Source organism: Canis lupus, chromosome 27 (genome assembly GCF_011100685.1).
Source record: "Canis lupus familiaris isolate Mischka breed German Shepherd chromosome 27, alternate assembly UU_Cfam_GSD_1.0, whole genome shotgun sequence".
NCBI classification, from domain to species: Eukaryota; Metazoa; Chordata; class Mammalia; order Carnivora; family Canidae; genus Canis; species Canis lupus.
Genome location: NC_049248.1, coordinates 31,776,388 through 31,790,116, shown reverse-complemented (window position 1 = coordinate 31,790,116; position 13,729 = coordinate 31,776,388). Strand labels below are relative to the sequence as shown.

At 33.6% G+C, this 13,729-nt stretch overlaps 1 protein-coding gene across 3 annotated transcripts in view; it reads left to right on the top strand.

Annotated features, from left to right (window-relative positions):
* The window catches only part of CPNE8 (copine 8), a 321,061-nt gene that overhangs the window by 172,088 nt on the left and 135,244 nt on the right, over positions 1-13,729 (top strand). For all 3 annotated transcript variants that reach the window (XM_038577249.1, XM_038577248.1, XM_038577250.1), the window contains 2 exons: positions 6,311-6,357; positions 11,998-12,179. In XM_038577249.1, the coding sequence (XP_038433177.1) occupies positions 6,311-6,357; positions 11,998-12,179 (229 nt within the window). The remainder of the gene's footprint in view (positions 1-6,310; positions 6,358-11,997; positions 12,180-13,729) is intronic.

Below are 13,729 nucleotides of genomic sequence, written 5' to 3'. Positions count from 1 at the left end.
GTATGCTTCATGTTCAGAACTAGCACTCATTTAGCCCAAATATTGACAAGATGTTTTGTATCAGGCGGTTTCTTAGTTATGTTTTATGATCAGAGGGTGCATTTCCAGCCACGCTATCTTTAGAATAGTTTCTCTCTGGTGGACAGGTTGTGGTAGAGCAGGAGAGTTTTATCACTTCTATTGCTTAGAATTGCTGGTTTGTGGTTACAGTAAAATGTAGACTGAAGATTGGAAGATTGCATTATTGTTTTTAAGTTATCTAGAGAAAATGCACTTCTACTACCTATACTGGTTGGGAGTTTATTTATTACCTCATCCTTAATGGGTCACTGACCAACACTATGGGAAGGATTAGTGAAAAAGAAATATGTGTTAATGTTAAGAGAGAACTGTCTCTGCTGACCCAACAGAGGAAAGGATTAGTATGAACCAGGACAGGATGACATGGATTGCTCAGGAGATTTGTCCTCGAGCACATAGAATATTTGTTATTAGCAGGTTCTTCAGGGATTTATTTTTATTAATTAGAGGACTTCTTCAGCATACTTATTACCTCTTTATCATTTGAGAAAACTGGGGCTTAGAGATTAGGCAATTTTGCCGAGGACTCACAAGTAGCTAGCTAGTTGTGATTCTGGGTTTCAAGCTCCAATCTACGATTCAAAAGTTCGTAGTCTTTCTACTAGGGATGATTACCTCTTCAATGTCTACCTCACTTTAAATTGTGGAGAGTGCTTGCATTTTTTTTTTGTTTGTTTGTTTAGGGTGATGTTTTATTTGTTTATTTTGATTATGTCACCTATAAGATATTTCCTAAAGAGTTGAAAACAGGTTGGCCATCTTGCATATCTTTGTTGAGAAGAAGCTCTTGAACTGCAAGACCTTGTGAAGTTGTACCTTGGCACACTGTGTTAAAAACAAAAACCAATTGAAATCAAGCTTCAAAGTCCAATGAAAACACAAAGGTTTGGTAATTGATGAAAACTAGATTTAGTAAGGACCAGTATTAGTGTAAATAGTTTAAGAACCACATCATTTGTCTCATTGCTTTTTATTCTTTTGCCATTTCACTGAGCTATCAGAAATCCAGACTGTTTGGAAGAATAGAAAAGAAAATTTAAGGCGGGAGTCAAAGCTTACAGTTACTTCATACCAAGAGATTTTGTTGGAGGAAGTACCCAGATAATACCTCCTAACAAGGTTAGATCATTCATGCTGCAGTTTTGAGTTGGGCAGGTTAAGACCTTAATAGCTGGTAGGAAAGGAAATCTGACATGGAGGGTCAGGTTCTCAGAAATAACCTGAAACTCTGGTAGGTCCAGAAATTTGATAAGCCCTGCACACTCCAGTTTTCAAAGAAGTATGCTAACTCAGATCCCAAAAAGCTAGCATAGATAATGGTGATAACAAGGAAGCGTAACAACTGCTTATTGACTACATACTAAAGGACAGGTACTTGTCCTCAAAACAATCCAGAGAAGGTTTTATTATGATTTACTTATTATAAATGAGCTGCAGGGTGCTTCAATAGCTTTTCCAAGATCATGTGGCAAGTAAGTGGAAGTGTTTATATTTGAATTTGCATTTGTGTATTTCAAAGTTTGCCTTCATTCTAGATCTAACTGGCTGTGGGCACTTAATCCTGTGAGTAGTTTCTGGGCATGGGAAGAAGGAATTTTTAAGATGCAGCAAAATTTGGAATCAGGCAATTGTCTTTGTTGTCATTTAGGTAATCGAACTACCTTTAAGAAAAAAGGAAACAATTTAAGATTTAGCCCATGGTGAGCTAGGGGTAGAAATGATTGGCAGGATGGTGGTGCCTGGAGCGGGTAAACCAGGGATGCAGAGTAGATTCCAGAACTGAAGTCAGAATGAGAGTGCATGTCAGTATATCAAAGCAGAAGCATAGTCTTGGTGCTAGAGTGGCAAGAATAAGAGGTATCTTAGAGCCAAGTGGGCGTCTCAGTTTTATTTAAAAGTTCTAAATTCCAGCGGCTGGTGGATCTGAACCTGAGTTTGTCAAGATTAATTTAAAGAAGGATGGTGGGGCAGCCCGGATGGCTCAGCGGTTTAGCACCGCCTTCAGCCTAGGGCGTGATTCTGGAGACCCCGGATCAAGTCCCACATTGGGATTCCTGCACGGAGCCTGCTTCTCCCTCTGCCTGTGTCTCTGCCTCTCTCTCTCTCTCCCTCTGTGTCTCTCAGGAATAAATAAATAAAATCTTAAAAAAAAATAAAGAAGGATGGTGACAGGTCTTCTTTCATATTGATAATGTTCAGTTTGTGAAGCTGAACAGAATTTGAAATTGGGAAGAAAGTAAAACAGTCCTTCCGCACACCCTCACCAAAGTTGTTAGTTCTCAATAATTAATTCGTAATGACAGCCACAGAAAAGTTGTCTAAGAGGGTATTACTGTGTGTGTGCATGTGCGCAGGTGCATGCTGGCATATGTGTGGTTTTCTTTGAAATACATATAGATACTCGTTTTTTATGGATCTTTGCTGTGCTAGTTAAATCTTCCATCTTGACATCTGATTTGTCATTTACAGCTTTTGGAAAGGTGGCAGAGAAAAATAGGGACATTTTCCAAGTATGCATTTAGCAATACTAGGATATATGCATTGGAAAGTCTCATGAGATGTTACTACTAACTCATGAAATTTGGCAGGCATGCCTTTTTTATGCTCTAGAATGTAATACTCCTGTCTAGATTTCTTGAAATTCTGCTCCTTCTTGTCGGCTTCTAAAATGCAAAATGACAGCTAAAGTAACGCTTCCTGAGCAAAATATTTCAAGGATTTATATGTGATCATTTTATGAACATTTTGCCAGGAGTCATCTTGTGTGAATTCAGATTTCTTACTTTGATGCGTGATTAATTTTTTCCCTCTAACATTAGGCTTCATGCAATATTAAAGAATGAGAAAGGGTAACAGGATTACCAATGAAGATGTTTTGTTTGGTTTACTTTTATGATACATCATTTATCAAAGTCTACAAGAAATCTGTCTCATAGCCTAAAGTCATAGTATTGTTAGCAACTTTCTTTAAAACTTTTATTAGTGGGGTGCCAGGATGGCTCAGTCGGTGAAGCATCAACTCTTGACTTCTGCTCAGGTCATGGTTGTGAGATTAAGCCCCATGTGGGGCTCTGTGCAGAGCATCGAGGCTGCTTAATATTCTGCTCTGCCCCATCCACTCCTGCCTCCACTTGTCCGCGAGGACACGTGCACGCTTTCTTTCTCAGAAAAACCTTTGTTCATTAATACTTTCAAAATAGCATAGCATGTGACTCCTGGTATGGCAAGTATACATTATAATATGAATGGGAACTTGGGAACCGTGGGAAAGAATAAGCTGAAATCCACAGTAAACGCACAGTTGAGTTTTAGGTTATGCTATTGATTATGAATTCAATGATAACTGCTGTGCTATTTTTGCCATTGCTTTTAATGGTAGAAAGCTGGAATCATAAGCTCTAGGAGATCAGCATTGTTTTTGGTTTGCTCCTATTTTCTTAACACAGTGCTTGGCAATCAAGATGCTCAAAAAATGTTGAATTACAGTTTTTTAAATGGAAAACCCAAATAGTGTAATAAGAGGCTCCCCTCACTCTCTTTTTTCTTCTTTCTTTTCTTCCTTCCTTCTTTCCTTTTTAAACATTCTTTTTTTTTTTTAAGACTTTTTTTGGATACCTAATCTGCTTGGTTTTGTAATTTAGTTTATTTAGCCAGCTAGACATTTTGTTAGCTAGAGGTTTCAGTAAAGCAGTTTAATAATAAATATCTCCTTTTTTAAAATTCTTATGTACAATATAGATCTTTAATTGGTAGCCATGCTTTTCCTTATAGTTTTGCTAGGCACAATTTTGGCTTTGAAAGGACCATTGTATCTCCGATTATCAAAACTTTTTCTCTGCAACTAATGCTTCTAAGAAGTTGGTAGTTATGCTACACATCTTGGGCTATCCTGGAGACATAGTAGAAACCATCATAAAATGAATGCATTCATTCACCCAACAAATACAGTGAGGTTCCAACATTGGCAAAGCATTGTGCAGACACTATTCCAAGAGACAATTTAATCAAGACAAGGTATCTATCGCTGCAGCCTAAGGGAGATTAAACCAAAGACTCAACACCTAAACTGACCTCTATAATTAGGGGAAACATATGTTCTTGAAGCTCAGAGTTATTGTTCATTTCTGAAGAGGTATCATTTGGGAAAAAAAATCACATGAAAAGGCATTTGTACTGATAATTTTGTGATTTGTATATTGAACAACATACTTGATAGAAGGGCTAATTTGCCCAACCACAAGAATGTACCCTGGCATTCTTACCATGAAGGATATTTGTATAGTATCATTTTTATGTTTGTAACATAATAATCACTCTCTTTTATTATGTTATTATAGTCAAGCAGTTTATAAATATTTAATTATAGAAATAGAGTAGTATGGAGTTTATGAATATGGTTTTTGAGGGTAGATGTGAATTCAGATTTCAATACTGGCATTTATCACTGGTGTCAAAGTTATTAAGCTTTGTGAGCATAGATGTAAAAGGAGAATAATAGTATTTTTTAAAAAATTATTATAAAGTTAATTGATATACACTAAGTAAAAACATTTTATATGCTTATGATATATAATATTTGTAAAATGTGTATTACAAATAAATATATAGAGAAAGATATAATATTTTATTTAATTTGTCTGTCAGGTCTTGCTATTATTATGTGCCGGGCACTTACCTCTGAGAATTTTGAAACTTGGCTAACGTCAGCAACTGGTTTGCTGGAATTCAAACCCTGTTCTTTCAGACTTAAAAGCTTTACCCTTTCTGATATACCTGTAATACCCTTTATTACAATCACTTCTTTCCCTGGCAGCAGAATTACGAAGCAATATACTGATGGTGGCTCTTCTTTTCAATTCCTCAAAGGGATTCATTATCTCAAAGTGTCCTCCCAAAAGTCTCACTATATTCATTTTCTAAAATTTTTTACTCCTTTTGGTTCATACTTGTTAGTGTTATGCTCCAAATTAGCCTATATTCTTAGCCTATAAACCTAATTTCTACTGAGAAAAAAATTAACTATAACTATAAAGAGACTCTATATTAGTTTTTATTAAATGTAAAGCACAAAAGGTTGTTCATTCCTTAGGGAAAAAATGTGTGAATTTATTTCAATACCTGAATAGTATTAGGGATTTTGAAGCTGAATTTTTAGAAAAACAAGGAAATGTCACTATAATTTATACTAAGAGAACTACAAGGGATCCTATACTGTAGTACCCATTATCATCATCATCATCATCATTAGTGACAGTTTAAATAGCAGTTCCAAACTTCGAAGTGTTAAATAAGTTGTGCAATATGCCCAAAGTAATTTGTTTCTAAAAATAAGATGATTTATAGTACCATGTTTTCAAATGATTTACTTTTAAAATTAATTTTTAAATTATATATGATTGTAGATGATCCCAGTAATCCTACCATTGTTGCTTATTTGTGGTTTTTTTTTGCCTTCATTGGTAAGAGGTGGAGTTACATATGCAAAGAGTATTTAGGTGTATACAAAAGTGAGTTTTTTTTATATAAATGCCACCTCTTTGGTTTTTATCAGAAAAAAAAAAGCAGGAACTAACCTATTCCATTAATATAAATGAAAGTTTATATTATATATAATCAACATTATCTATATAAATATTTATCTATGTCTATAAATTCACAAATCCAGGAATACTGTAAGTACTGAGGGGTAGACCTTTATCTGAAATACTTCATTTCAGAAGAATGCAGAAGAAAATCCTGTGTGTTCAGGGTTGTGAAAAGAATTACTTTAAGAAAGATATTATTAGAGATGATTTTTGCTGTGTCACATTTTTAAGGGTATAATGATTCAACAATGACTACAGAATGGTTTTAAAAGCAAATTGATAGTAAATGCTGGTGTTGGAGACTGGCAAATCATTATTTGCAGTTTGACTTCTTTATAATGAACCCCTCACTTAGTTATTGTTACCAAAAGGAGCTATTTTTATTCCTGACACTTTATTTCTTATTTTAGAGTTGTATGGTTATAAAAGTATTTTGCTCAGTTTTTACCTTTTAAAACTGCCTATCCTGATGCTATCCAGTGGGTACTGTAATTTCCCTGCTATCATACATATATTATTCCTAAACATAGGATTAGTAACATATAGGAAACTAAATGATGTTAAAAAATTTGATAACACAAATAGAAAACAAACATTTTTCTATGAGATTAATTATTAATGATTCTTATTTACTTATATTCTAGAACGCAAATCAATTTCACAGTGGCTATTGATTTTACAGCATCAAATGGTGAGTATTATAACTATCACTGGTAAAAAATTTCAGCAATTAATTGAGAAATAAATATTTCTTTTCATGAGGTTAGATATTTTATTCCTATATTTACATACTTCTGAAGTGTGTCATGTAAAATTCAGGTCAGTTTCCCTTCCTCTTTACTATTATGAAATAGGTATACAAATGACTAGAAGAAATTTTAAAAATGCCTAATAGTCCCATTCAAATTTATTAAATATTAAATTTTTAATTTTTGTTTCACATATTTTTAAAAAGAAAATTTGAAACCTAGTTAAGCCCATTGTATACTTCAGCCTATTTCTTCTACCCTCCCTTCATCTTCATACATAACCTTAATACTGAAGTGTGTGAATTATCTTCATTTTCTAGTATTTTTATATGTATTAATATATGTAAATGTAATTCAAATACATGTACTTTATGCAACTCAATTCATCTTTCCTTGACTATTTTTAAGAATTACTCATTTTAGCACATTTATATTTAATTCAGGGAAATTAATTTCATACATGTACAGATATTCATAATTTGTTTATCAAACATTTCAAAAAAGGAAAGATAGTCAACTTTTAAAATTTTATTTTGAAGTAACTTTGAAACAGAACAATCATTTGATGTAAATTATTATGTATCATAAGAACAGGAATAGGAAGAAAATTATAAACCCTGAGGAAGTAATATTTATCTCAGGAATGCAAGGTTGGCTTAATATTAAAAAATCAAATAACTTACCATGTCAATAGAAGCAAATGTAGAAATCATGTTGTCCTGTCAATTGATGCAGAAAAAAGCATTTGGCAATGTCTAACACATTTTCAGAATAAAAACACTTAGCAAACTAGGAATAGAAGTTGACTTATTAACCTTATGAAGGGAAAATATGAAAAACTCATACCTAAAATAGCTTAATGCATTCCCCCTAAAATGAGAACTAGGGCAAGGATGTCTGCTTTTGCTGCTTCTATTCAACGTTGTACTGGCAGTTGTCATTATAGCAATTAGTCAAGAAAAAGAAAAAATATCCAGATTGGAAAGGAAGAGTTAAAATGATTTCTATTTGCAGATAACATAATCTTATATGTAAAAAATCCAAATGAATTCACTAAAAATCTATTAAAACTAATAAATAAGCATAGCAAGATTGAAGGATAAAATATCAATATATAAAAATCAGGTCTTTTTCTATATAGTTCTAGTTAACAATCTGAAAGTGAAGTTAAGAAAATTCCATTTACAGTAGTATCAAGAGGAATATAATACATAGGAATAAGCTTAACAAAGTAAGTACAAAATTCACACTCAAAAACTATATTCTGAAAAAAATCTTGAAAGAAATGAAAGTCCTAAGTAAGTGGAAAAATATGCCATTTTCATGGATTAGAAAATTCAGCTGTTGAGAGAAGAACATTTTTCAAAGCAGTGAACAGGATCAATGCAATCTCATTCAAAACCTGAAAGACCTCTTTTGCATAAATGATGACCCAGGAACTCATATGGAATTTTAAGGGACCCAGAAGAGCCAAAGCAGACTTGAAAACAGAGAACAAAGTGAGAATATTCATATTTCCCATTTTGGAAACTTACTACAAAGCAACAGTAACCACGAAAGTATAGTGCTGGTGTAAAGATAGATGTATAGATCCATGAACTAGAATAGAGATTCCAGAGACTAAAGTTAACTGATTTACGAAGGGTACCAAGACAATTCAGTAGGGAAATAATAGCTTTTTCAGCAAATAATGCTGGGATGACAGGATAGCCACCTACAAATGACTGAAATTGGACCTTTTCCACATATCAAAAACAAAATTCATGCAAAATAGATCAAAGACCTATATGAGGACTAAAATTATAAACTATTAGATGGAAACATAGGGATACAACTCATGACCTTGAATTTGGCATTGATTGTTAAATATGACACTAGAACATAAGCAAAAATTAATTAATTAATTAATTAACTATCAGTCAAAACATTTTTATGCTTCACAGAACACTGTTAACTAAGTGAAAAGACAAACCTCAGAATATGAGAAAATATTAGCAAATCATATATCTCATAGAGAACTTGTATCCTAGAATGTATAAACTCTAATAATTCAATATAAAGACCAATAACCTCATTTTAAAAATGGGTAAAGGATCTGAATAGACATTTTTCCACAGAAGATGTACAAATGATCACTCAATAAGCAAAGGAAAAGATATTTGGCAAACTTAGACATCAGGAAATGCAAATTGAAACCATAACAATACTATGTCACACCCACTAGAATGGCTATAATCCAAAGATAACATGTGTTGGTGAGGATGTGGAGAAATTGGAAGGCTCATGCACTGAATGTGAGAATGTAAAATGGTATAGTCATCTGAGAGAATACATTGGCAGTTCTTCAAGTTGTTAAACATAGAGTAACCATAGGGCCCAGCAATTCCACCCCTAGATGTATAAACAAGAAAGATGGAAACATATGTCTATGCAAAAACTTATACAGAAAAGACTATAGCAGTGTAATAGCCATTATGTGGAAACAGTCCAAATATTCATCAATAAATGGATTTTTAAATGTGATATATTCATACAGGAGAATACTATTCAGCAAATATGAAGTACTGATATGTGCTATGACCTAAATGAACCTTGAAATCGTTATGCTAAGTGAGAGAGGCTAGTCACAGAAGGCCACATATTATGTGAATCCATGTATATGTAATTTCCAGAAGAAGCAAATTAGTAGAGACAAAGATTCATCATTTCTTAGAGCTCAGCTGGATTGAGTGATAAGGGAGTGATAGTGAATAGGCACAAGTTTTCTTTTTGAGGTGATAAAAATGTTGTCAATTGGGGTGACCGTTGTACTTATCTGTCAATATATTAAAAATCACTGAATTGTACATTTTAAATGGTTGAATTGTAAGTTATGTGAATTATACCTCAATAAAGCATTTTTTAAAAAGAGTGTAGTCAAGTGTGATTTTTTTTAAAGGCACAATGTACCTCTAAAACAAAATCAGATATGTTTGTTTGATAGTATCCAGTGTTTAAAATATTACAAAATCCTTAAGTATAAAGTACTAGCTATGAATAAGGACTATGGAATCTGACTGCCTAGATTAACATTCTATTTTATCAACTTTTACTGTGTGATTCGGGGCAAGTTATTTAACCTGAAAAATGGATATAATAAAAAAGTACCTATGTCATAGACTTGTTGAAAGGTTAAAAAAATATGAAGTAAGATATTCAATGCATGTTAGATTCCATGCTATTATAATTATCATGGATATTAGTTGGATCCCAGTGTTATCAACTTACCACAAGCTCATTCTTCATATGCATTGATGCAGATACAGAGGTGGCACAAACATGGGCCCAGATTCAAGGAATGGGCAGTCAATGTAGGAAATGTTTAATTGCCAAATTTTGTGGTGCCGAACACAAGAGTCCTAGAGGTAGAAGAGGAAAGACAATAAGGGTTGGAATAAGCAAGGAAGGCTGTCTGGTGCAAATAAAACATAAGCTGGAGTGGAGTCAAGTGACTTCTAGGACAGGGTGGCAACTTGAGAGGTAAAAATAGGAAAGAACATATCTTTAGTAATACAAAGAAGAGATAGTCTGATGAAGATGCTGGAAAGAGACAGGCAGATCTTTGCATGGGTGGGATCCAGCCCTGCTATTCAGGATAGGCGAAGATGTTTAGACATGCTGGAGTATGAGTGATATTTGTATTTTAATTTTAAGTTACAGTTATCTTAATAAAATAGACCTAGTAGTTGCCATCAGCCATTGGGTAACAATTCTTATTATATTTGAGAGTTATGTTAAATGACCACTCAGTAATGATATTACTCCACTGTGGCTCCAGTGGCTTTTGATCAAGTACAAAATTCTGACTACAGAAGAAGGTGTCTTTGAAAAATTGCACCAGATAATTTAAACAGATGAGGAAGACTTTATTTAGGACTGTTGCCATAGAGGTCAAGGTTACTGGGATGTAAGGGAAAATTTGAACTCCATGCCTCCAAAACAAAAGGTGGGAGGGGTTTGAAGTGTTGCCTTGATCTAGTGGAAAAGTAATGAGGGACATTAGAAGAGACATCAGTCTGTTTGCTAATTAGAATTTATTAAAGTTAGGCTCTCACCTTTACAAAGAGACTGGGGGTAGGAGTACTATCTTTCTACATGATTACATTTCAACGGGATGGCTCCAGGTCCTGGAGAAAGATAGTCCTGGGTTGTAGAAGATTTATATCTCAAAGGTATAGAGCCAGAATTTACAATTGCAAGTTTTCTAAAGCAAATGCTCTAAGAAAAGGACGGTCAGGAACCTATAGTTATGAAGAATCCTTTCCAAAGTTTAGTCAAATTGAAGGGAATGAATGTTAAGGCCACTTTGTCAGGAGATCCTTTTTCAGAAATTTCGTCATGTAGAACCAGCCCTTGAATGCCAGTAACCCTTTGGAAATATAAATGTATTTATGCAATGTATTATTTTTAGACCAGAAATGTTCTGTGTATAATTATATGTATTATCAACCAAGGGGAGATCACTCCTTAATTTTGTTTCTCTCTGGATCTCAAGCGCTTATTATTATTATTTTTTTATCAGAAAAGGACTGTGCCCTAAGGCTTTCCTCCTTCAGGCAATGTTTTAATGTAGAATTGAGCTTTATGTGCTATTACAAGTCTCATTTAACTTTCTATTTTCACTTAAGAGACTAAATGGACTTTCAAGCAGCCTTTGTGCTGGTAATTAGGGCAACTCAATGTGAATCTCAATATGTTTGAGTGGTAGAACTTATATTACTTTCTCTTTCAAATTCATCTCTTATTGAAATGCAACATCCTACATTAGTATATTGAAATTTCAGAACCTTGTGGCTGACCCAGACAGTAATAACAGTAGCAGTTAAACCTTCTATTTCTATGGTGCTTTATTATTTTTAATCACTTTCACACACATAATCTCCTTTTGTCCTTCCAGTAAACACTGGGGTAGGATTTATTGCAGACATTTTATAGGTATTGTCTTGAAAATTGCAAGACTGGACTTTGAGCCTTCTGGCTCCTCATTTAATGTCTAGTTAGAAACTCCAAATCATTTTTCAGAGAGAGATATTTAATTGGCTTGAATTTTAAAATCCCTATGCTTTCCTCTTTAAAGTGATTAAATTGAGATATTTTTCAAATATTCAATTTATGTTTGTAATAGAACTTTAGAAGGCTTCATGGTCCTCTAATTATAGGCATGAGGGTTCAGCTAAAGGTACATGATTTTTTTTTTAAAAATAAAGATGACTATAAAATCAGTTTAACAAAAGTACTTTAATACTTCTTCTGCAACTGAGATTCAAGAGTAGCCTGTAGCATTGACAATGAGGAATAATTTCTGAAAAAAATCTGCATATGCTTTGGCATATCTTTGGAAAACCTTCCACATGTCTGATATAATGTAATGAATATTTTTATGTTAATATCCGTCCAAAAAGAAATTATTTGACACAGTATGGTTGTAGGCAGAAAACATAATTTTAAGTATTTCATTTCAAAATAGGCATCAAGAAAAATGTCCAAAAAAATGACATCTTTGGCCTGATCAGTCATGATTGAAATATTTTTTCTGTCATCAGGCAACCCCGCCCAGCCCACATCTCTCCATTACATGAATCCTTACCAACTGAATGCCTATGGAATGGCACTGAAAGCAGTGGGAGAAATCGTTCAAGATTATGACAGTGATAAAATGTTCCCAGCTCTAGGTTTTGGTGCAAAACTGCCTCCGGATGGAAGGATATCTCATGAATTTGCTTTGGTAAGAATACGTCACAAGGATTTGATCTTTTGAAGAAAATAATATGTTGGATCTTTTAATATTGATTCACCACTTACGCTTTAGTCAATCACGTAGCAATCTTTTGTGACTGTAAACTCAGCTTAATTTTGCTAAATGATTAATTTAGGAGTGAGGTGTTATGGGAAAAAAGACAGTTAAAAATATTAGTAAAAAGTATATCTAAAATGTATCTCCTTTTAGATGTGGCCAAGCAAGTCACTAAAGCCAGTCCAGTTTTCAAACAACCATCATCTCTCAGTGGGAGGCTATCTCAAAGAATATGTGGCTATCTTAATCTACCATCTAATAAAATGGCATTTCTTTTCAAATTTAAAGGAATAGTTATGGCTAGAATTAAATTTTTAAATGTGGGGCAGCCCTGGTGGCTCAGAGGTTTAGCGCAGCCTTTGGGCCTGACCCTGGAGACCCGGGATCAAGTCCCGTGTCGGGCTCCCTGCATGGAGCCTGCTTCTCCCTCTGCCTGTGTTTCTCTCTCTCTCTCTTTCTCTCTCTTTCTCTCTCTGTCTCTAATAAATAAATAAAAAATCTTTAAAATTTTTTTTAATGTGAAGCAATGATTACAGCTATAGCTAATTATGATTTCAATATAATGGAGTAGATATGACTGGAATAAATATTTATCTAGTTAATATTTACTCTACATAGATCTAGCCCATATTGTGTGATTTTTAGAGAAGCAATGTACTGCACTCTACCTTCAAAATAAACTGCACACAGATAATGCTTATAGATCCAATCAGCCTTACTCTCACTGCACTTTGTGATAAAATAATGAGAAAATCAATATAGGAATGGTTGGCTATCATTTTGAAAAGTTTTAGCTTTTCCTATAGAAGTGCCTTCCTACCCTCTATACATTTCAGAAGTAACCTCTTCCATCCCCATTGTTTTTGTTTTGTTTTTATTCTTGTTACAAAAGCAATGCATAATCATAGAGATTTTTTTTAAGTTCTCAAGCAAAGTAGACAAAAATAATAAACTACTATTTATTGAGTAATTACTAAATATCAAGCCAAATGCTTTACAATAATTTTCTTACATAATTTTCATAAGATTTCTATGTGATAGGTATATCATGACTATCACATAGTACTACTCTTGCAAGTGCTACTCCTATCGAATGAATAATATAGTGAAATAGTGCCCAAGTGTTGTATAATTCAGCTCAGAGTAACAGGAATTAACCAGGTTCCAGAGGACAGAACTTGAACCCAGATCCATCTTGTTTTAGAATACATGCTCTTTAACTGCTACTAAAGCACATTTTATAACAGTACCTACAATCAATCCTACCTCTGGGATATGTGCTTTATTAACACCATAGTAGGATATTGATCATGATATACACACACACATACATCCAGAGCTTTTATATGATTAAATTTAAACTTCCTTAATTATCTTTTAAAGCAGTATTTTCACGTTTTTATTTCTATATCTTTTCTTGCTTTTCTGTTCCATTGCCCACGCAATTGCCGAAAAGGTTGCTGGAGGCTTTAATTCTTTCT